Source organism: Arachis stenosperma, chromosome 1, assembly GCF_014773155.1.
Source record: "Arachis stenosperma cultivar V10309 chromosome 1, arast.V10309.gnm1.PFL2, whole genome shotgun sequence".
Classification (NCBI taxonomy): Eukaryota; Viridiplantae; Streptophyta; class Magnoliopsida; order Fabales; family Fabaceae; genus Arachis; species Arachis stenosperma.
This window is the reverse complement of record NC_080377.1, coordinates 107832506-107856209: the sequence shown is the minus strand read 5'-3', so window position 1 is coordinate 107856209 and position 23704 is coordinate 107832506. Positions and strand designations below refer to the sequence as shown.

At 39.9% G+C, this 23704-nt stretch overlaps 2 protein-coding genes across 2 annotated transcripts; one reads left to right on the top strand and one right to left on the bottom strand.

Annotated features, from left to right (window-relative positions):
* The first annotated feature begins 10598 nt into the window (after positions 1-10598).
* Positions 10599-15898, top strand: LOC130968610 (aldehyde dehydrogenase family 2 member B4, mitochondrial-like). The gene is made up of 11 exons (XM_057893970.1): positions 10599-10820; positions 11024-11161; positions 11501-11643; positions 11742-11895; positions 11995-12224; positions 13990-14079; positions 14170-14343; positions 14419-14556; positions 14650-14787; positions 14869-14930; positions 15411-15898. Exons 1-11 carry the CDS (start codon positions 10739-10741, stop codon positions 15682-15684), a joined length of 1623 nt encoding a protein of 540 aa, XP_057749953.1. The 5' UTR covers positions 10599-10738; the 3' UTR covers positions 15685-15898.
* Positions 15899-18399: 2501 nt separating this feature from the next.
* On the bottom strand, positions 18400-19590 carry LOC130983278 (uncharacterized mitochondrial protein AtMg00810-like). The gene is made up of 2 exons (XM_057907497.1): positions 18631-19590; positions 18400-18525 (listed from the first exon to the last, which is right to left on the bottom strand). The coding sequence occupies exons 1-2, from the start codon at positions 19588-19590 to the stop codon at positions 18400-18402; spliced, it is 1086 nt and encodes a 361-aa protein (XP_057763480.1).
* Positions 19591-23704: the final 4114 nt, after the last annotated feature.

The following is a 23704-nucleotide window of genomic DNA, read 5'->3' as shown; positions in this document are numbered from 1 at the left end:
TGGATGATGCTCTGTGGGCATACAGAACAGCATTCAAGACTCCTATAGGAACCTCTCCATACCAATTGGTGTATGGGAAGGCCTGTCATTTGCCTGTGGAACTGGAACACAAAGCCTACTGGGCAACCAGATTCCTAAACTTGGATGCACAGTTAGCTGGTGAGAAAAGACTGCTCCAGCTAAATGAGCTAGAGGAGTTCAGACTCAATGCCTTTGAAAATGCAAAAATTTATAAGGAAAAGGCCAAGAAGTGGCATGACAAGAGATTGTCAACCAGAGTCTTTGAGCCAGGACAGAAAGTTCTGCTCTTCAACTCCAGGCTCAAACTGTTTTCAGGAAAACTCAAGTCCCGGTGGAGGGGTCCGTATGTGATTACAGGAGTATCACCATATGGATATGTTGAGCTTCAGGATATTGATTCTGACAAGAAGTTCATTGTTAATGGACAGAGAATCAAGCACTATCTTGAAGGAAATTTTGAGCAGGAATGCTCAAAACTGAGACTTGAGTGATTCTCAGTGAAAGTCCAGCTAAAGACAGTAAAGAAGCGCTTGCTGGGAGGCAACCCAGTCATTAGAAAGTATGATTAGTTCTTACAGAGGCAAGTACAAAATGAAGGAATTCACAGAGTTACAGAAGGATTCAGCTCAAAAAGCAGAGAAAATGAGCTTACTGGCGAAAAAACGCCAGTAAGGGGCATTTTTGGGCGTTAAACGCCAGAATGAGTACCATTCTGGGCGTTAACGCCAGGAATGGTGCCATTTTGGGCGTTAAACGCCAGAATGGGCACCATTGGGCGTTTAACGCCAGGTGTGCATCCTGGGCGTTTTAGAAAAACGCCCAGTGAGGAAGAATTTCTGGCGTTTAACGCCAGCCAGGGTACCTGGCTGGGCGTTAAACGCCCAAGTGGGGCAACAGATGGGCGTTAAACGCCAGAATGGGTGCCATTCTGGGCGTTTAACGCCAGCTTGGTGGGGGGACCACAATTTTGTTTTCAAATCAGATTTTTTCAAACTTTCCTTTTCACCCATACTTTTCTACAAAATCACACTTCAATCATTCATCATTCACTTTCAAATCTTCAAAAATCAAAACCTTTTTTTCAAATTTATTTCAAATCAATTACAACATTGTTAAAAAAATTTCACCCTTTTCTCAATTTCTCTCATATCTTCTCAAATCTCCTTTCAAATTCCTTTTTTTTCGAAACTCCCCTCCCCACCTTAAATACACGTTTGTTCCCCTCTTCCAACCACACCATTCGAATTTTCTTTCAAATCAATTACAAACATTGTTAAAAAATTTCACCCTTTTCTCAATTTCTTCTCATATCTTCTCAAATCTCCTTTCAAATTCCTTTTTTTTCGAAAACTCCCCTCCCCACCTTATAAAACACGTTTGTTCCCCTCTTCCAACCACACCATTCGAATTTTCTCTTCCTCCCCTCTCTTCTCTCTTCTCTTTTGCTTGAGGACAAGCAAACCTCTAAGTTTGGTGTGCTTTTCCGTGATCACTAAGTCAAGATTCATCAATATCATGGCTCCTAAGGGAAAACAAACCAATTTAAGAGGCAAGAAAGAGAATCCGAAGAATCTTTAGAATGGAGAGAAGTTCTTAACCAAAGAACATGAAGACCATTATCATAAATAATGGGTCTGAGGTCAGTGATCCCGGAAGTTAAATTTGATCTGAAAGAAGATGAATATCCAGGGATCCATGGTCAGAGGGAAAGTTATACTTCATCTGGACAAAATAAGAGAAATCTTCAAGTTGCCTCAACTACAAGATGATCCTGATTCCTTTAATAGGAGGATGGTGAGAGTAGATAAGGGGTTGGATCAAGTTCTAGAGGACATATGCCTCCCTGGAACTAAGTGGATAACCAATTCTAAGGATGTCCCAAACCAACTCAAGAGGGGAGACCTCAAACCAATTGCAAGAGGTTGGCTAGAATTCATTGGGCGTTCCATATTACCCACTAGCAACCGTTCTGAGGTCACCATCAAGAGAGCAGTGATGATTCATTGCATTATGCTTGGAAGAGAAGTGGAGGTGTATCATGTGATTGCCTGTGAGATCTACACAATTGCAAATAGGAATTCCACTGTAACCAAATTGGCTTACCAAGCTTGATCTCCTGCTCTGTAAGAGGCTGGGGTGAAGATAGAAGAAGATGAATCCATACACTGAACATCCAATCACAAAGAAGACAATGGAAGGAGCAGAGAAGCAGGGGCGTGAAATTCAAGAGATGAAACGCCAAAAGCTCTCCTCTCAAGCTGAGGGAGCATCCACTTCTCAAAATCAGGTGTTGAGTCCTAACTCTGTGAACCTCTATCATTAGGAGCCTATTTTTTCGTTTTTGTTCTTGTTTTCTATTTTTAATTTTATCTTATATCTATATTTGAGTCTGTTTTAATTAATAAAATTAATAAAGTTTATGCCTTAAAGCTATGAATGTCCTATGAATCCATCACCTCTCTGAAAAGAAAAATGCTTTAATCACAAAAGAACAAGAAGTACAGGGTTCGAAATTTATCTCTGAAATAGTTGAATTAGTTTGATGTGGTGGCAATATTTTTGTTTCTGAATGAATGCTTGAACAGGCATATGTCTTTGAATTTGTTGTTTTAAGAATGTTAAAATTGTTGGCTCTTGAAAGAATGAGGAGAAAGAGAACTGTTATTGAGGATCTGAAAATCATCAAATGATTCTTGAAGCAAGAAAAGCAAAAAAAAAAAAATTTCGAAAAAAAAAAAAAGAGAAAGAAAAAAAAAGAAAGGAAAAAAAAAAGAAGGAAATAAAGTTGTGATCCAAGGCAACAAGAGTGTGCTTAAGAACCCTGGACACCTCTAATTGGGGGCTTTAGCAAAGCTGAGTCACAATCTAAGAAGGTTCACCCAATTATGTGTCTGTGGCATGTATGTATCTGGTGGTAATACTGGAAGACAGAGTGCTTTGGGCCACAGCCAAGACTCAACACTGGCTATGTTCAAGAATCAATACTAACTAGGAGAATCAATAACACTATCTGAGTTCTGAGTTCTATAGATGCTAATCATTCTGAACTTCAAAGGATAGAGTGAGATGCCAAAACTATTCGGAGGCAAAGAGCTACTAGTCCCGCTCATCTAATTGGAGCTATGTTTCTTTGATATTTGGAGTCTATAGTATATTCTCTTTTTATCCTATTTTGATTTCAGTTGCTTGGGGACAAGCAACAATTTAAGTTTGGTGTTGTGATGAGCGGATAATTTGTATGCTTTTGGCATTGTTTTTAGTATGTTTTAGTATCTTTTAGTTAGTTTTTAGTATTTTTTATTAGTTTTAATTAAATTCACTTTTCTGGACTTTACTATGAGTTTGTGTGTTTTTCTGTGATTTCAGGTATTTTCTGACTGAAATGAGGGTCCTGAGCAAAAATCTGATCCAGAGACTGAAAAGGACTGCAGATGCTGTTGGATTCTGACCCCCTGCACTCGAAGTGGATTTTCTGGAGCTACAGAAGCCCAATTGGCGCGCTCTCAACGGCATTGGAAAGTAGACATCCTGGGCTTTCCAGCAAATATATAATAGTTCATACTTTGCCCAAGATTGATGGCCCAAACCGGCGCTCAAAGTCACCTACAGAAATTCCAGCGTTAAAACGCCAGAACTGGCATAAAATTTGGAGTTAAACGCCCAAACTGGCATGAAAGCTGGCGTTAACTCCAGAAAAGGTCTCTACACGAAATTCCTTCATTGCTCAGCCCAAGCACACACCAAGTGGGCCGGAAGTGGATTTTTCTGTCATTTACTCATTTCTGTAAACCTTAGGACACTAGTTACTACTTATAGGATCTTTTGACATTGTATCCGTACCTGATGACCCATAACATTTTGTACACGTTTCTTTCACAGTATGAGCCTCTAAACCCCATGGTTGGGGGTGAGGAGCTCTGCTGTGTCTTGATGGATTAATGCAATTACTACTGTTTTATTCAATCATGCTTGCTCGATTCTAAGATAACACTTGTTCTTAATCCGGATGAATGTGATGATCCGTGACAATCATCATTTCTCAACTATGAAACACGTGCCTGACAACCACCTTGTTCTATCTTAGATTGAGTAGTTATCTCTTGGGTTCTTAATCGGAATCTTCGTGGTATAGGCAGGACCTGATGGAAGCATTCAAGAGAATCCGGAAGGTCTAAACCTTGTCTGTGGTATTCTGAGTAGGATTCAATGATTGAATGACTGTGACGTGCTTCAAACCTGTAACCTACTGGGCGTTAGTGACAGACGCAAAAGAGGGATTCTATTCCGGTAGGGGAGGGAACCAAACCGGTGATTGGCAGTACTGTGACAGAGTGCGTGCATTAGCTTTCACTGCGAGGATGGGAGGTAGCCATTGACAACGGTGAAACCCTACAGCTTGCCATGGAAGGAGACTTGCATGTTTGATGAAGAGACAGTAGGAAAGCAGAGATTCAGAAGATGGAGCATCTCTAAAACCCAACCTTCTCCATTACTGCAAAACAAGTAACCATTTCATGTTCTTTTGCTTTTCACAATCAATCCTGATAATTTCTGATCTCCTGACTAAGATTTACAAGATAACTATAGCTTGCTTCAAGCCGACAATCTCCGTGGGATCGACCCTTGCTCACGCAAGGTATTACTTGGACGACCCAGTGCACTTGCTGGTTAGTTGTGCGGGATTGCAAAAGTGTTATTGCAATTTCGTGCACCACCTGGCAGCACCACCTGTGCTCGGGAAGCCGAAGGACGGGGAGCCGCTATATCTGTACCTCGCCATAACGGGTGAAGCCCTGGCCGCAGTTCTGGTGCGGGAAGAAGGGAGGGCTCAACAGCCGGTCTATTTCATAAGCAGAGCCCTGCAAGGGGCAGAATTAAGGTACAGCAAACTGGAAAAGCTAGCTCTAGCGCTCTTGACCTCCTCACGAAGGTTAAAGCAATACTTCCAAAGTCACCAGGTTATCGTAAGAACAGACCAAGGGATCCGGCAAGTACTTCAAAAACCCGACTTGGCGGGGAGAATGATGACTTGGTCCATCGAACTCTCCCAATACGACATACGATACGAACCCCGGCAAGCCATCAAGGCGCAGGCGATGGCAGATTTTCTGGTCGAAGTAACTGGGGACCCAACCGAAGAAACGAGCACACGGTGGAAGCTCCACGTGGACGGAGCTTCCAACCAGACATTTGGAGGTGCCGGGATCATCCTGGAAAGCCCGGTTGGAGTCGTATACGAGCAGTCGATCAGGTTCGAATTTCCAATTTCGAACAACCAGGCAGAATACGAAGCCCTTATAGGGGGCTTGACCCTAGCAGCGGAAGTCGGAGCAACAAGGCTGGAAGTATGCAGCGATTCTCAGGTCGTCACCTCCCAGGTAAACGGGAGCTACCAAGCCAAAGACTCGTTATTACAAAAGTACTTGGAAAGGGTCAAAAACTTAAGCCAAAATTTTGAGGAGGTCACGATCCACCACGTGCCTAGAGAAAGGAACAGACGGGCAGACCTCCTATCAAAGTTGGCCAGCACTAAGCCGGGAGAAGGGAACCGGTCTCTCATCCAAGGAATGACGAGAGAGCCAGCGGTCACCTTGCACGTGACAAGGCTAGGCTCTTCATGGCTAGACCCCATCACTAGCTTCCTAGAAAATGGCAAACTCCCTGACGACGAAAAGGACGCGGCGAAACTGAGAAGGGAAGCAGCCAAATACGCCGTAATCCAAGGACAGCTATTCAAGAAAGGGCTCAACCAGCCCCTGTTGAAGTGCTTACACCCCGACCAAACGGACTACGTCCTCAGGGAAGTCCATGAGGGCTGCTGCGGACACCACATAGGAGGCAAGGCCCTAGCAAGAAAATTAATTCGAGCCGGATATTATTGGCCGTCAATGATGGCAGACTCCAAAGAGTTCGTCAAAAAATGCGTGAAGTGCCAAGAGAACGCCAATTTTCACAGGGCACCGGCCTCCGAGTTAAGCCTGTTAACGTCCTCCCGGCCATTCTCTCAGTGGGGAGTCGACCTCCTGGGACCCTTCCCTGTCGGTCCTGGGCAGGTCAAGTACCTCATAGTCGCCATTGATTACTACACCAAATGGATAGAAGCTGAACCACTAGCTAGCATATCCTCATCCAATTGCAGGAAATTCATGTGGAGGCAGGTGATAACGCGATTCGGGATCCCAGAAGTCGTCATCTCGGACAACGGCACGCAGTTTACCGACAAGAGGTTCACGGAATTCCTCACCGGCCTAGGTATAAGACAGAGGTTCTCCTCGGTAGAACACCCCCAGACAAACGGACAGGTGGAGTCTGCGAACAAGATTATCCTCTTAGGGCTGAAGAAGCGATTGGATAATAAAAAGGGGGCTTGGGCCGACGAACTAGCCTCGGTACTCTGGTCTTACCGAACAACCGAACAATCCTCCACTAAGGAGACTCCTTTCCGACTAACGTATGGGTTAGACGCGGTAATACCCGTAGAGATCGGGGAACCGAGCCCCCGGCTACTTTTGAAAGGAGTGGAGGAAGCCGTGGAAAAGGACCTGATAGACGAAGCCAGAGAAATGGCCCATTTGACAGAGACGGCGCTAAAGCAAAGAATGGCCCTACGCTACAACACCAAAGTGCTCAAAAGGGAATTCGAGCCAAACGATCTCGTCCTAAGGCGAAACGACATCGGCCCACCGACCCCTGAAGCAGGCAAGCTGGCGGAAAACTGGGAGGGCCCCTATAGAATCAAAGAAGCAATGGGTAAAGGCGCTTTCAAGTTAGAGAGGCTAAATGGTAAGGAAGTCCCGAGAACATGGAACGCAAACAACTTAAGAAGATTCTACTCCTGAAACGCGGGGCGACACGCCGACTAATCGAGCTAAGTGGTTAAGATGCGAATTTAAACTTTCCATTATGACCTATGGGTCCCTTATGACCTATGGGTCCCTTATGCAATTGCCGAATAAGATATACTTGCGCAAATTTTCTCTTTTGTAATTTCTCTTTTCCAGACAACACGCTCTATCACAACCCGACAACGATGCGTGGCCCCGGGACTGATCACCCCGGGAGCCCGTCAAATACCGTGATAACAAACGACTACGCAAAAAGGCCACGGCTCGTTAATATAAACGGCAACTATAAACCAATAACGGTTAATAGAAACGATAGCACGGCCAGACGAATAAGAAAGAGTTAACTACGTTAAAACGGGCAAACGACTAAATAGTCAAATTGTTCACAAAAGCCAAAATAAAACGGCTAAACTACAAAAGTTTTAGACAGAGGGTTCATTTCCTGGGGACGTCAACAATCTTGCCGTCTTTAATGACCTTGAAAACACCGATCGCCGACGTGTCGAACTCGGGGGCAACAATTTTAACCTGAGCTTTGAGGGCCTCCTCGGTCGCCAAAATCGCACCATTCCCTTGCTTGACGACGTCTTTATACTTTGCTTTCCATGTTGCCAGTTCAGCCTCCGCGATTTGCTTCTCTTTCTCGATTTCGGCCACCCGTTTCTGTGCCGTGCCGACCTAACTCTCTAAAGCCATTTCGCGCTCGACAAGACGTGAAACCGTGGCGTCCGACTCTTCCAATTTCTTCTCAGCGGTAGTGGCCTTCTGTTCGGCAGCAGTAGCTTTCCTTCTCGGCGGCGTCAAGCTTCTCTTCAGATTGGGTCAACTGCTCCCGGAGAGTCTCAACTTCACTTTTGAGCCCGTTATTAGCCTTCCCAGCAGACTCCAACCTCCTGCGGAGGGACTCCATCCCAGACAGTTCGAACTCGGCTTTCCGAGCTATCACTGCGCCGCGTAAGAGGGTACGGTACATCCACCTCGCCTGCCCGGCAAGTGATGACTCATGAAAATACTCTTCAGTACCGGGAATCAGCTGGGAATCTATAAAGTTCCCGGCATCAAAATTCCTCTCCATGACAGTAAGGACCCCCTCAGGACTGGACGACGCCTTCCTCTTCCTCTTGAAGCTAGGGACCTCTTCCACCTCGTCATCGGCATCAGGGTTAGACGTCGAACCCCCAGTGCCGATCACCTCACGGAAAGGGGAAGCATGAACCGCCTGGTCGCCTTCGATCGCGGCACCTTGAGCCGAGGTGCCGGTCTCGTCGGCCGCAGCCCCTTGCTCGGAAGCAGCCTTGTCCTCCGGAGGAGCAGCAGGCTTCCCAGCAGCAGATTTCTCATTACCTTCCTCATCATCACTTCCACACAAGAAGGTTTGGAACAAGTCAGGGAGACCCGTTACCTCGGCAGACATTCCCACTGTAAAAAAGAGAGAGAGAGAGGAGGTGAAGTCGGTTAGTCACAACAAATTATTAACAAAAGCAAGAAGGTAAGAGGCGAAACAAGCAGAGGCTTCTCACAAATATAATTACGACCGGCCTCCCGATCACCCATAAGGAGGTGAGGATTCACATGATTCCTCCCAAAGACTGCCATCAACACGTCGGCAATCTTCCTATCCACCGCCGACATGCCCTTATAGGTTACCTTGACGAAGGCATTGGACCCTGCCCCGAAACTCCAATAGGTCGGGATAAGCCGTACCCCCTCCAACGACAACCAAAAGGGATGACGACCTTTGACAGGAGGGACCTTGAAATATTTGTCCTTAAACCCGTGGTAGGAGTCCTCAAACAAACCAAAAATCCTCCGACCTTGGGCAGACCGGAAAGACATGAACCCCTTGAGGCCCAACTGTTCGGATGCAACTGCGACAGCGCCACGGAAATCCGACCTAAGAGCGCCATTTGGAAGGCTGAAAACGGAATACGAACCCCAACTTGGGTAAACATGGATTTGTAGAACCAAATCCAGTCGGCAACTCGGGGATGATTGAAGTTGATCTCATACAATCGCTCGTGAGGAGCCGGGACAAAAACGTCATAATTGGCTTCCTCATCGGTTCCTCCGCACAAGTACTCGGCTTGTCGGAACTCGGTGAGCTCCTCCTCGCCCATTTGGTTAGGCGAGTCCTTCACATCGGAAACGACCCAAGCATAGGGATCGTACGCCGCGGGAGAAGGGGAAGCCCGGGAGATCGTGCGAGCCATACCTACATGGGGGGACCATCCAGTCAGTCTAGGAGATCGGTTGCTCAGGCCGAATGCAGACACTACCCCTCACTACTCCCCAACTAAGGCCAAACACAATTAAAACGCGAAAGGACCAAGGAAAAACCTACCCTGGAATGGTATCTCCCCCCCTAACACATCTAACCACAATTGAAAGGCTACACAGCAACAACAAAAACCAGGCAACAAGCATGCAAGAACAAAGCATAAAAGGAAAAGAGTTCAAGAATTACCTGAATTAGTGGAAGGAGGATGAAACAGCAGATAAGAAAAGATGCAAGGGGAAAGATGTGCGAGGGCACCACAATGAGATGTTCTGAGATTTGGGAGCAAGAAGAAGGCAGAAAAGGGAGATATGAAGAAAAGCAGGAGTATAAAACTGGCTGTTTAAAAACTGCCTCCCAGGAAGCGCGAAAAATCTGGGGGCAGAATAGTCTTTGCAAACAGGGTTTTCCACCCCATTATGAGCATTCAATGCTCGGCGCCAGGAACGATGCGATGAAACGGTTGCTTATGCAACCAAAGGATATGCGCGTTGGGGGCATATTCTTCCCACGAGCGGCCGACTTGACGAGAACAAGTGAGATGCGAGACGACACGCCATTGATAGCTCCCACGACTACCATTGGCGCGTGGGGGCACTGTTATGGCCTGGCCCAGGATTCCCGCGGGTCAACCCGGCCCGAGCTCCACCCGGCCCGGTTACGCGCCCTTCAACCAACCCGGACACGCGTCCTGTACGGCTCACACGCAGCTATAGGACAACGTCCTTGAGAATATGGGCCTGTCCCCATGAGGGGCCCACTACTGACATGTATATAAAGGGAAGATTGGCTCTTCCCCCGAGGTACGTCACATTTTCTCCTATCATTTTCCCCCGCCTGCACACTAGCTGACTAGAGCGTCGGAGTGTCTTTGCAGGTGGCACCCCCCTCTTTTCCTTCACAACGGGAGCTCGGCTACGTGGCAAATCCGGGCTTAGCACAACCGCGAGTGAGGCGTCCTCACCCCGTCCCATAACCACCCGACCTGTCCGGCAACCGACTACCGAACAGTAACCAACAACTTTTTTGAATAATGTGTGAACAATGTGAATTAATAAGATTAAAAAAGTAAATTTAATTAATAACATTAAATGAAAGTGTAATATATTTTTATTTGATTGGTAGTTATTGAATTTATTTAAGATAGTTATTGTTTACCTAACATTCCCCCATTAATTAAATACGTATTCCATTCAACCCGAAAACATTTACATTACACTTGAAGCAACCCATGGATGCTAATAATGTTCTAACTACTTTGTGAGTGGTTGTTTCATCTACTATGGTGTGTTAATCGTTCTTTTCCCCGTTAATAGGAATTATCACTCATAAGAATGGCATTTTATTTCAAACCACACAAAGTGGGCAAAGTGCACAAAACGACAGTTACTCCATTGCTTTCCTTTTGTTATCGGTAATAGCGACCTACCGATTCATATCGTGCCACCATTTGTACCTTAGTTTTCAATCTGTTTCATTTATTTATTATAATCGTCATCTTCTTCTTTTGAGAACTAGAAACAAGAAACAAGAAGCAGAGTAAGCAAGCAAAAACAACAACAAAATCATTTGTCTTTGAGAGATAATTGCTTTGCCCATGGCAGCTCGCAGACTTTCATGGCTTCTCTCACGCTCCCTTTCTGCTGCTTCTGGAGCTGACTCCTTTCTTCACTCACTCGGTACTGTTACCAAGTTAATTCAGTTATAATTAGAAACTTTAACTGCAGGGAGTTTTGTTACTTTAAATAAGTGGTTCTAGATTCATATAAGAGCATCTGTTCTAGATTCAGTTATTATATATCATTATTATTCCGCTTAATTTGTATTGTAAGGTGTTTATGCGAAAAGCAGCGGTTACTGTTTTGTTCGTATTTTCCAACAGGAAGAAACTCTGGCGGAGGGTGCAGAAAATTGAAGAGGTTTAGCACAGCTGCAGCGGTTGATGAAGTGATTATTCCACAAGTTCAAATCAATTACACTCAGCATCTCATAGATGGCAAGTTTGTGGATTCTGCATCAGGTCTCTCACTCTATCTATCTACTTTAATTTCTTTACTTAGCTTTCCACATTTAACACAATTTTATTTTATTTATGTTAAATATGTAAACATTCACATATTTCTAAATTTTTAACTAATAATTTGAATTTTTTGAAATAAGAAGTGATAAAAGCTAATAAGTTTTGTGATTTGTAATCATCAATTAATGATAATTAGTGTTTTTAATGATATAAAATTTCATCTGGAATTACTCTTTTTTTTTGTTAATTAAGTATGGGCATATTTTGATAAAAATGCTGGCAAACTTTCTCATAAGTAATTTTGCGACCATTTTATTTTGTTTGTTTTGGTATTATCAGGGAAGACTTTTCCAACCTATGACCCGCGCACAGGGGAAGTTATAGCTCAAGTAGCTGAAGGAGACGCTGAAGATATCAACCGCGCCGTCGCCGCTGCGCGAAAGGCCTTTGATGAAGGACCCTGGCCTAAAATGACTGCTTATGTAAACCATTTCTTCCTTCCTTGTTCTTATTATAGCAGGAAAGAAAAATTATTTTTCTCAGTTGATATATTGATTACTACACCGTTTAATTTGTTCAGGAAAGGTGTCGGATATTGCTGCGGTTTGCTGATTTGGTGGAGAAGCATAGTAAAGAGCTTGCAGCTCTAGAGACGTGGAACAATGGAAAGCCTTATGAGCAATCTTTCAACGACGAATTGCCATTGTTTGTGCGTTTGTTCCACTACTATGCTGGTATTAGATCAGTAACTTATATTACTTAACAATAATGTGTACTAATTTTGTGGTAAGAACATTAAGTATGAGAAAGAAGAATGAATTGTTGTTGGGCAGGTTGGGCTGATAAAATTCACGGGATGACCGTACCGGCTGATGGAAAATATCACGTGCAAACATTGCATGAACCAATTGGGGTTGCAGGACAAATCATACCTTGGAATTTTCCTCTAATTATGTTTGCTTGGAAAGTTGGTCCAGCTCTGGCTTGTGGTAACACTGTCATTTTGAAGACTGCTGAGCAAACACCCCTCACCGCTCTTTATGTGGCTAAACTCTTTCATGAGGTCAAATTCACACAACTAACCAAATACACATTTATTTGAACCTCTGTTTGGGAAACTCTACAGTTCACTAAAAATATAGGAAGAATATAGAAAATATATGTCAGAATATAAAAAGTTTAATTATTTTGTAAATATCTATAGTTTTGGGAAATTTTCAATTAAGTTCTTATACTTTTTTTTAATTGAGTCCCTACACTAAATTTTTTTTAATTAGGTCCCTCTTAGCAGTAATTGGCTTAATTTTATAGAGACCTAACGAAAAAAATTGGTGCAAAGACTCAATTAAAAAAAAAAAGTATAGGGACCTAATTAAAAATTTCGTAAAACTATAAAGACCAATAGAGTAATTAAACAATATAAAATGTAGGAAATAGATATTGTGATTCTTATTTTAAAAATGCTATTTATTTTTTACAAATTTATTTCAACATACAATATAAAAAAAATTGTATGTGAAGTGGTATTATCAAAACTGAAAATGGAGTTATAATATTTTTAAAATATATATTAAAAATATATAAAATAATACATGTAATATATACAAATACATGATTAATTTGGTAGTTTATTTTTTGTAGGTTTATATATATTAAAAATATATGAAACAAGATACGTGTAAATATATATGAGAGTAAAGCTAGCTGTTAGGAAACCAATACTACAGTAATTAATTTGGCCAATATTATAGTAGATTCAGTACAAAGCTTACTAACAATTATTTTTGTTGAGTTTAGATTTTGAATTTTTTTAATTAAATTTTGAAAGTTCTTATATTTAAAATTTTTAAATATTTTTTAATGTTAAATATGGACTATCATATTAATTGTGTAATTTTAGTTTTCAAAAAACTTTTTATATAAAAATATATAACTAATTTAATGGTTAAATTTTTTTACCCTGAAATAAACTTTTTAAGTCGTAAAACACTATGTTAACTAACATATTCATTCTTAATAAATGTCTGTAGATAAATGATACAATCATAACATAGAAACAACAAAATAATATGAGTGATGTCTTTATCTATATCTTAATTGTCTCCAACTTTTTGCATGTGTAGAATATTTGCAACTTATATTTTGAAATAAAAAAAAATATTTTTATCTATATATTTGTTCTAATCTGTCTTTGACCCCGACAGATGTCCTATTGTCATATGGTATATATATATATACAGAGAAGAGGATAAATTATATATTTTTTTAAATTTTTTTAAAAATTTTAAAAATATCTCTAAATTTTATTTTATTTTAATTTTGTCTTTAAAATTTTTTATTTACATCAAATATATTTCTAACGGCTAAATTTTTAGAAAATTTAGGACCAATTTAACAATAATGCATAATAATTATATTTGATTTACATGTGTTAAAGATTATTATTATGAAATTGTTACTAAATTGATTCTAAATTTTTTAAAAAATTAGCCACAAAAAATATATTTGATATAAATAGAAAATTTTTAGGATAAAAATAAAATAAAACTTAAAAAATATTTTTAAAATTTTTAATAAATTTCAAAAACAAAAATTATACTTTAATAATTTTATTTTCTCTTATTTATATAAATAGTAGTAGTTGCTGTCAGTTTGGTACATTATTGTACTTAACATACAAATATATTTGAATAAATTTTTTATAAATTAATTTTGTAATAAACCTAAACAATAAAAGATATATTTATAGTCATCAAAACAAAAGATGTATATATATTTTAAAAAAGAGAGAGTCTATGGTTTACCCTGAATTTTCGTTCCTTTGGCAGGCTGGTCTTCCACCAGGTGTTCTGAATATAGTTTCTGGATTTGGCCCAACTGCTGGTGCAGCTCTTGCAAGTCACATGGACGTTGACAAGGTTGAAGATTTGTTTGTTTTAACATTTCTAATACGCCAGCCATAAATCATATACAATAATGTTAAAGCACGCATTTATTACTTGTTGCAGCTAGCATTTACTGGATCAACAGACACTGGAAAAATTGTGCTTGAATTGGCTGCAAGAAGCAATCTGAAGCCTGTGACATTGGAGCTGGGAGGCAAATCACCTTTTATTGTGTGTCATGATGCTGATGTTGACCACGCTGTTGAACAAGCACACTTTGCTCTCTTCTTTAATCAGGTACGTATAAATATATAGGTGAATTCTAATATGTCTATGTTTATGGTGTCTATGTAATATAATCTTGATCTGTAGGGACAATGTTGCTGTGCTGGATCTCGAACCTTTGTACATGAGCGTATCTATGATGAGTTCTTGGAGAAGTCAAAGAAACGTGCTTTGAGACGCGTTGTTGGTGATCCATTCAAGAAGGGTGTTGAACAAGGCCCTCAGGTGCTGCATGCTCTCTGTTTTAATCCATTCACTCTGTTTTTAGAATAGCTGACTCTGATGCATGTAATTAACTGAGTGAAATTCAAATCTCAGATTGACACAGAACAATTTGAGAAAGTGCTTAGGTACATAAGATCTGGAATTGAAAGCAATGCTACCCTTGAATGTGGGGGTCAGCGATTGGGCTCAAAAGGCTTCTTCATCGAGCCAACTGTTTTCTCCAATGTTAAGGTATTCTTTTGTTTTGTTCTGTTTTGTATTGGCACCAGTGGCTTGTACATTAAGACTCAACCTAAATATGCTAATCATTAGGACGATATGCTGATAGCCAAAGACGAAATATTCGGGCCGGTTCAGTCCATCTTGAAATTCAAGTAAGTGCAATATGTAATAAAAAATATTTTATAAATATAAAAAATTAACTATTACATCAGTTATCATATCTTTTTTTTATATATTTATATATATTTTACCCAATTTTTTTAATAAAATAATCTATCGTTAGAATAATCAAACATTTTCATAATCAAATTTTTCATAAACATTAAATATCTATCTCTATTCACTTGCTAATCAAATTTTTTTATAAACACCAGGAAAAAGTCAATTACAAATAGATTTTAAAAACATATTTTTTTATTAAAATTATCGACAAATTTTGTTCATCGGTAAAAATAAAAAAATTTTGTCAAAAATCTATTTGTAATAAGATATTTTCGAAATATATATTTTATATGGTAGTTGATTGGTGGCTGATTCTTTGTAAGTATATAATATGGTTGTAAATAAATAAAGAACAAGTTGTGGAATAATGAAAGTGTATGTGGTTGATGTGATTAAAAAAACATGAGTAGGGACATTGAAGAAGTAATAAAGAGAGCAAATGCAACACGATATGGACTAGCAGCAGGAGTGTTCACAAAGAACGTACACACAGCAAACACATTGATGAGGGCACTGAGAGTTGGAACGGTTTGGATCAACTGTTTCGATGTATTCGACGCTGCCATTCCCTTTGGAGGCTACAAGATGAGTGGCATTGGGAGGGAGAAAGGAATCTACAGTCTCAACAACTACCTTCAGATCAAAGCTGTTGTTGAACCACTCAAGAATCCTGCTTGGATTTAACCCTCTTCTGTTTCAACTATGCTAGGCGTATATTAAAATTAGTTACTAAAATTAACTACTAGTATAATATACATGTTGGAATACAAAATATATATTAGAATGAATTAAACAACACATGTATTTATATATAAATACATAGTAATTAATTTTAGTAGTTGATTTTAATATACAAATAGTATTTTTCTGTTTTAATATATGCTTTCACATTTTCTTTTCTGCATTTTCAACACTTCTATAATAAATAGTACACAAATACTTTATGTTGTAACTTGTAAGATCCTCACCTTATGGATTGAATCATGTACTAGCATACTACTAATTAACACAAAACAAACGAACTTTGGTGGTTATTGAAGGAATTGTGATCATGGTCTTAATTGAGGATAAAGAAGAAGAGAACAAGAAGAATAAGCTCCGAGAAGTTTGGAGATATATTGGGAGAAAGAAAAATTGTACAGTTATATAATGGTAACCAACTATTTATATCACGACCTAATTACTCATAACTTAGTCTAACTAACTAACACTACTAGTACTATGCTGAATCAGCATTACTAAATCAAAACAATATACCACTAACTATTAGCTATAATTTATGTAAATTATTTAATACTGTCTTCATCCTCCTCCTTCAAGTTGTAGCTAGTTGCTGCAAAATCTTCATTAATCTCCTTTAGAATCACATTACTCATCACATTACTTGAATACTGTCCAGATCCTCCCTCAAGTGGGGTATGGAAATCAAGCATACCCAACTTGAACACCATGGAAGCAAAAGGACCAGGCAGCAAGGCCTTTGTGAGTAGGTCAGCTGTTTGGTTGGAAGAAGTGATCGGAAGTAGCTTTAACACTCTCTAGCATGAGCCTTTCTCACACAATATGACAATCGACTTCAAGGTGCTTAGTCCGCTCATGAAACACTAAATACGCAACAATGTACAAGGTAGATTGATTGTCACAGTATAAGTTAATTAGATCAGTGTGAACAATGTTAAAAATTTGAAATCATGAAGAAGTTACAAGAGCCATTGCCTCTCCTTGGTTGCTTGGGCCATGGCACAATACTCAACTTCTGAAGAAGAGCAAGTCATAGTCGTTTGCTTCTTGCTCTTCCAAGAAATGAGCGAAGAACTTAAGAAGAAACAATACACTATCACAGATCGGCAAGTGTCTCCGAATCAACAAAACCAAAGAGCTTGAAATCATTTTGAGAAGAAAAGAAAAGGCCCTTAGCGGGAGCCTTGTAATGCTCATCGCGAACACAATCAAGAAATTGATTAAGTTTACCGACAGCAAAGACGATATCAAGACGGGTATTAGTCAAGTAGAGCAGCCGCCCCAATAACTGACGAAATGGAGTGGAATCATCTAGCTTCATGCTACATTTCCTGTAGAGTTTTCCATTGTACAACATAGGGACACTAGCAGGTCAAGGATGTATTTACATTCCAACAGCCAATATTCATCAAGAAGGTCAAGGATGTATTTATGTCGATACAAAGCGATCCCGCGAGAACTGCGTGTCACTTCCATGCTGACAAAGAACTTTAACTTTCCAAAATTCTTGATACTAAACTTGGTATTAAGAGCCCTTTTGATAGCCTCCATCTCAACAGGGTTGACAAAACCAAGTCATCTACATAAACAAGAATGACAGCCAAAACCATGGGTGGTGCGCTTGGTAAGAAAAAAGTGATCATGGAAAGACTTAAGAAAGTCATGCTGCTGCAAAAAACCACTTAACCGCAAATTTTACTGTCGCCTAGCTGCTTAAGTTTATATAGAGAACGGTCAAGCTTGCACACAGAACTGGTTGGAACATCAAGACCCAGCGATGGTGCCATGTGCACCTCCTCCTGCAGTTCACCATGCAAGAAGGCTGTGTTGACGTGCAACCGGTACAACTCCTAGCCACGCACAACCACAAGAGTAAGTAAGATCCTCAAAGTGATGATCTTCACAACCGAACTAAACGTATCAAAATAATCATATCCAAGCCGTTGACTATAACCGTCAGCTACAAGTTGCGGCTTGGTGGCTTTCATCACTCCTGTCCAGATGAAACTTGACTTTGAAGACCCATTTGCATCCAATGGGACGTTTCCCAGCTGGTAAAGAAGTGATAGTCCAAGTTTGATTCCGCTTAAGAGTGAGTAATTTTTTGCATTAATGGAATTTCGCCAACACTCATGTACAACAGCCTCTTGATAAGTCTTCGGCTCCATGGTAATGGTTATTGCAAGGGAGAAGGCTCTATGGAAGGGAGTCAGCTTATCATAATCTACTATTTAAGAGAGACCATAGAGCCTTGAATCCGATTGTAAGCTAAAAGTCCCTATTCAAGTAAGCATGCACTGATAATCACATAAATAATTCGAGGTTCTCCTAGCACGAGTCGAATGCCTAAGATGATAAAAGGTTGCGTTCAGGAGCTTACAAAGAGAGAAATCATGCATAGAGAAGAAGCAGAGAGCTATGAACGCAGAGAGAGAAATTGCTCTCTTGTATTCACATTTCTATAATGATGAATCTCGCTCTTCTAACTAGTTACGTGTAGGTTTATATATACAGTGTCTTGTGACTACAAATATCCAAAAGGCTTAAATTAATCTCTAACTAACTAGTGCCAAGCTGGCATTCTCCTAACAAACTCTAAAACTATCTAACTAACATGTACATCATGCTGATTCCTAGCTAACTGTGTATAAAAAACCATTATGAGCTCGACTCCCTTCTATCAGCCTCCCTCAAGCTTGGAACATGAATGTCATGCATTCCAAGCTTGCAATGAATCTTTGCAAATGGCCCTGATGCCAAGCTTTTGGTGAGAATATCGGCAACCTGTTTAGAGGAAGGGACCGGTAACAGCTTCAAAGAACCATCCTGCACTCAATCTCGAACAGTGTGGCAATCAATTTTGATATGCTTGGTACGCTCGTGAAAAACTGGGTTCGAAGCAATATGAATTGCTGATTGATTATCACAGAACAGGGTAATCGGCCTATGTAAAGGGACTTGCAAATCTCTGAGAATGTACGTGAGCCATCTCCCTTCGCATGTCGCCAACGCCAATGCACGATATTCTGCCTCTGCAAAAGAACATGCCACCGTAAGCTGTTTTCGACTCTTCCATGAGACAATAGAGGAACCCAAGAAGAAACAGAACCCGGACACCGAGCGCCTTGTGTCTGGGCACGTTCCCCAATCAGAATCAGAATAGCCAGTTAGGTATAAGTCGGAGGCGGTGGAGAACAAAATTCCTCTTGCTGGAGCGCCTTTGATATACTTCAAAATGTGCAGCCCAGCCTTGAAATGTATGTCCGTGGCACAGTCCAGATATTGGCTGAGCTTGTTGACAGCGAAGCTAATATCTGGACGAGTATTTGTCAAGTAAAGCAGGCTCCCTATGAGCCTACGATAGGGAGTCAAGTCGGACAAGGGTGAACCGGCATCCTTTGACATGGGAGCAGTGTAATTCATCGGGGTGGAGGTGGGCTTGGCATTCAGAAGGCCAAACTCATCTAAGAAATCAATTGCATACTTACGTTGGTAGAGAAGGATGCCTTGGCTACTCCTTGCAACTTCAAACCCAAGGACGTATTTGAGAACCCCCAGGTCCTTGATTTTAAACTTGGCATCCAAGAGGGCTTTCACTCTTTCAATTTCTTTCATGTCATTTCCAGCTAGAACAAGATCATCAACATACACCAAAAGGGCAGTGAAGGCAGTTGAGCTGCCTTTGGTGAATAGAGAATGATCAGCTCGCGATTGCGTGTAGCCTGACGCCTTCAAAACAGAGCACAATTTATGATTCCACTGCTGACTTGCCTGCTTAAGACCATAGAGAGACCGCTCAAGTTTGCACACACTGTTAGGAGGTGCAGAAAGACCGGGGGGAAGCTTCATATACACAGTCTCAGGAAGATCCCCATGGAGGAATGCCGTGTTCACGTCGAGTTGGTGAAGGAACTAACCCTTCTGAGCTGCGAGAGCCAGCAGAACCCGAAATGTGGACATTTTCACCACAGGAGAGAATGTATCAAAGTAGTCAAATCCAGCTAATTGAGTGTAGCCCTTTGCCACCAGCCTGACCTTGTGGCGTTCTACCGATCCGTCTGGCTTGAGTTTGGTCTTGAAGACCCACTTGCACCCAATGGTGCGCTTTCCCTTTGGAAGAGTGGTGATTGATGAACGGATTTTTGACGGTTTAGAATTTTCCAAATGAAATCTCGTTGTAAAGTATAGTTTCTAAACCAAACAATAATCCTTTCATACAAAAGATTGTTTGTCACAAGTAACAAACCCCTAAATTTATAAACTGAAGTATTGAAACCTCGGGTCGTTCTCCCTAGGAATTACAATAGAGTGTCTTGTTATTGGTTGTGAGTTATTTTGGGGTTTTGATATGAAGCATGAAAGATAAATGGCAAGAAAGTAAACTAACAACTATAAAAGGCTCTTGGCAAGGTATGAAAATTAGAAGTTCTATCCTAGTTATCCTTCTCAATTGTGATGAGAATTGTTCATTGCTACCACTTAGTTAACCCTTACTAAAGAAAGGAAAGTCAAGTGGATGAATTGACTTGAGCCACAAGTCCTAGCCAACTCCCAAGAAAAGACTAGCTTTAGTGTACTCCAAACCAATTAGCAATCTCTCCAATTATCAATCAACAAAGGAATTAGATAACTCAAGTGTCACTAATTACTCTACCTAGGCCAAGAGGAACAAAATCTATACTATATCTAGAAGAGGCATTTCAACAAACACATAAAAGGCAATAAAAGTAGACAACATAAATTGCAAGAATTAAAGAGAGATCTAACTACAAAGGCAAGAGATCAACAATAGAAAAGCAAAGAAGAACAATTATTATGAATTACCTCTTATTGAATTGAAAGAAAATGGAAGGAACAATACTAGATCTACAACAAAACACAAGAACAACATAAAAGAGATTACAACAAAAGAATAGAAGAAGAATGATTGTAACAACAAAGAATTGAAAGGTAGAAGTAGAAGAAAGCAAAGATTAAAACCTAGATCTAAGAACTAAACCTAATCCTAATCCTAATTCTAGAGAGAAGTAAGAGCTTCTCTCTCTAGAAACTACTTCTAAAACTAAACTATAACTAATGGTAACTAACATGTGTTTCCCTCTTCACTCCTTGGGTTAAATAGCATCAGAAATGAGTTGGATTGGGCCCACAAGGCTTCTAAAATCGCTGGCCACGTGTTGCATTAAGTGGGTCATGTGCCACCATCGGTGCGTCCGCGTACTGTGCGCGTGCGCGCCACCATACGTGTAGAAACTATGGCAAATCTTATATCGTTTCGAAGCCCCGGATGTTAGCTTTCTAACCCAACTGGAACCGCATCATTTGGACCTTTGTAGCTCAAGTTATGGTCGTTTAAGTGCGAAGAGGTCGGCTTGACAGCTTTCCGGTTCTTTCATTTCTTCATGAGTTCTCCAACTTTTCATGCTTCTTTCTTTATTCCCTTGATCCAATCTTTGCCTCCTAAACCTTAAATCACTTAACAAACATATCAAGGCATCTAATGAAATCAAGAGGAATTAGATTTAGCTATTTTAAGACCTAAAAAGCATGTTTTCACTCTTAAGCACAATTAAAGGAGAAGTTATAAAACCATGCTATTTCATTGAATAAATGTGGGTAAAAGGTGATAAAATCCCCTGAATTCAATACAAGATAAACCATCAAATTGGGGTTTGTCAACCTCCCTACACTTAAGCCAAGCATGTCCTCATGCTTAAGCCAAGAGAAAGCAAAGGGCATCAACATTTATTCAATGTAACCTATCTATATGCATCCTATCTACATGAATGCAACTAGATGCAAAACGGTTGTACCTACTTGGTTAAAAATAAATCAATCCTCCAAGTCATACATGCACAAGTAGGGTCAAGATCATATAACGATTCATGAATCCTACCAATTCAAATATAAAAATTGAAGTTCAAATAGACTTGCAAGAAGAACGCTCGTGAAAGCCGGGAATCAAGGAATTGAGCATCGAACCCTCACCGGAAGTGTTTTCACTCTAGTCACTCGGTGTTTGGGGTTGATTCACTCAATTCTCCCCTAATCATGCTTCCCAAGATTTGTTTTTCATCTAACAATCAACAATTATTCAATGCACGCATACAATTATCATGAGGTCTTTTCCTTAGGTTGTAATGGGGCTAGGGTTAAGGTAGGGTCATATTTGGCTAGTGGACTTAGGATTTGAATCTTTGATTAACTGAAACTTTCCCACCTAACCTATATAATGACCTATGCAATTAAGTACTAATCTAACTACCCATTCCTTACTTTTTCACATACTCATGCATTTTCTTTTCATTTCACAACACTTATGCATTGATTCTTATTGAGCTTCACTTTGGGGTATTTTGTCCCCTTTATTACTCTTCTTTTTTTTTCTTTCTTTTTCTATATACATTTTTTCTTTTCTTTTCTTTTTTTTTCTTTTTTCCTTTCTTTTTTTTCTATATTTTTTTTTCTTTTCTTTTCTTTTTTTTTTCTTTTTCACTTTTATTTCTCTTTTTTTTTTATTTTTCTTTTTTCTTTCAAACTATACACAAGAACATCAATGCATAAGGTCTATACATTTAATCAATACATGAGTATGTACCAATTCCCCAATATAAAAATACAAAACACAAACACCCTTTTATCCCAACCAATGTCCCAAAGTTTTCCCACTCTTGGATGACACTCACACTCACTAGCCTAAGCCAATCAAAGATCCAAATTAAGGATATTTATTGTTTTTTTCGCTTTAAGGCTTGTAATGTGCTAAATTAAAGAACAAGTGGGTTAAGCGTAGGCTCGAATTTGGCTAACAAAGGAAGATAAAAGGTAAGGCCATTTGGGTAAGTGAGCTAACGAAATGATGGCCTCAATCATATAAATGCATGAATACACAAAATAATGGACATAAAGAATCAAACAAATCAAAGATTACAATCATAGAAAGAGAATAATGCACACAAGAAGGGAAAATAAGTGGTTATAAGATGTAACCACACCATTAGGCTCGAATCTCGCAAGCTTGTGTTCTTAGCTCAAAAACCATGTTCCAAAATACATTCTTTCAAGCAAGTTCAACAAAAATTTTTCAAATTGGTAGGTTGCCCTAAAATGGTTTCTTGGAAAAGAAATCATCACTCTAACCAAGTAGTCCTAATAAGAAGAAGGTAGTAAAATATGTACAAATTCTAACTAACATGCAACCTATCATGCAATGCAATAACTAATCTAACAAAGAAAACTAAGAATTGGTGTTGAAAAGGAAATTGTTACCCATGGAGATCGGTCGAATGACCTCCCCACACTTGAAGATTGCACCGTCCTCGGTGCATGCAAAGAAGAGCAAGGTGGATGGGTTGCTATAATTGATGAGCTCCTTCAAAAGGTTGTGCGGATGACTTGTTTGTTGCCCCATTTAAAAGCTTTTCCTTTCTCCTCCGTATTGGTGGCCAACCCTAAAGGAAAGAAAAAGAAAGAAAGTTAAGCCTATAACAAAGATATCAAAGCAAATAGAATATAGGCGGGGGCTAATGCCAAATAAAGGTATGGTTCTCACATTACATGGTAGCTACAACATGTAGAGGAGGAAACAATAAGAGAAAATGGCATATCAATGATACTTGATGCAAGAGTAAGGTCAAAGCATGAAGAGCATGATGAGCATCAAGTTCGAACAAGAGAGAGTGGGCCATGAAAGACAATATAAGGTCATATCAATGCACAAAGAACACAAGTGCATAAAAGATTGAGCATTGATTTGAAGAGAAACATAACCCAACAATATGAAACAAGTCAAGAAGCACCAAAGTAATGCAATGAATCCTCAACAATTGAGTAGGAAGATGCAACACCATTATTAAAATGACTAAAAAAAACGAAAACATGCTACAAAAACTAAATGAAAATGGGAAGAGTAGAAGTATGCGAATGTGATAAGCAAAAGAAAATGGAAGATGAGAAAAAAAAC

Coding starts and splice junctions, on each gene's coding strand:
- LOC130968610 (XM_057893970.1), top strand. CDS start 10,739: ATGGCAGCTCGCAGACTTTCATGGCTTCTCTCACGCTCCCTTTCTGCT. Junction 11,644..11,741: donor GGCCTAAAATGACTGCTTAT/GTAAACCATTTC, acceptor TAATTTGTTCAG/GAAAGGTGTCGGATATTGCT. Junction 14,080..14,169: donor GTCACATGGACGTTGACAAG/GTTGAAGATTTG, acceptor TACTTGTTGCAG/CTAGCATTTACTGGATCAAC.
- LOC130983278 (XM_057907497.1), bottom strand. CDS start 19,590: ATGAAGCTTCCCCCCGGTCTTTCTGCACCTCCTAACAGTGTGTGCAAA. Junction 18,526..18,630: donor TTCATATTGCTTCGAACCCA/GTTTTTCACGAG, acceptor TCCTCTAAACAG/GTTGCCGATATTCTCACCAA.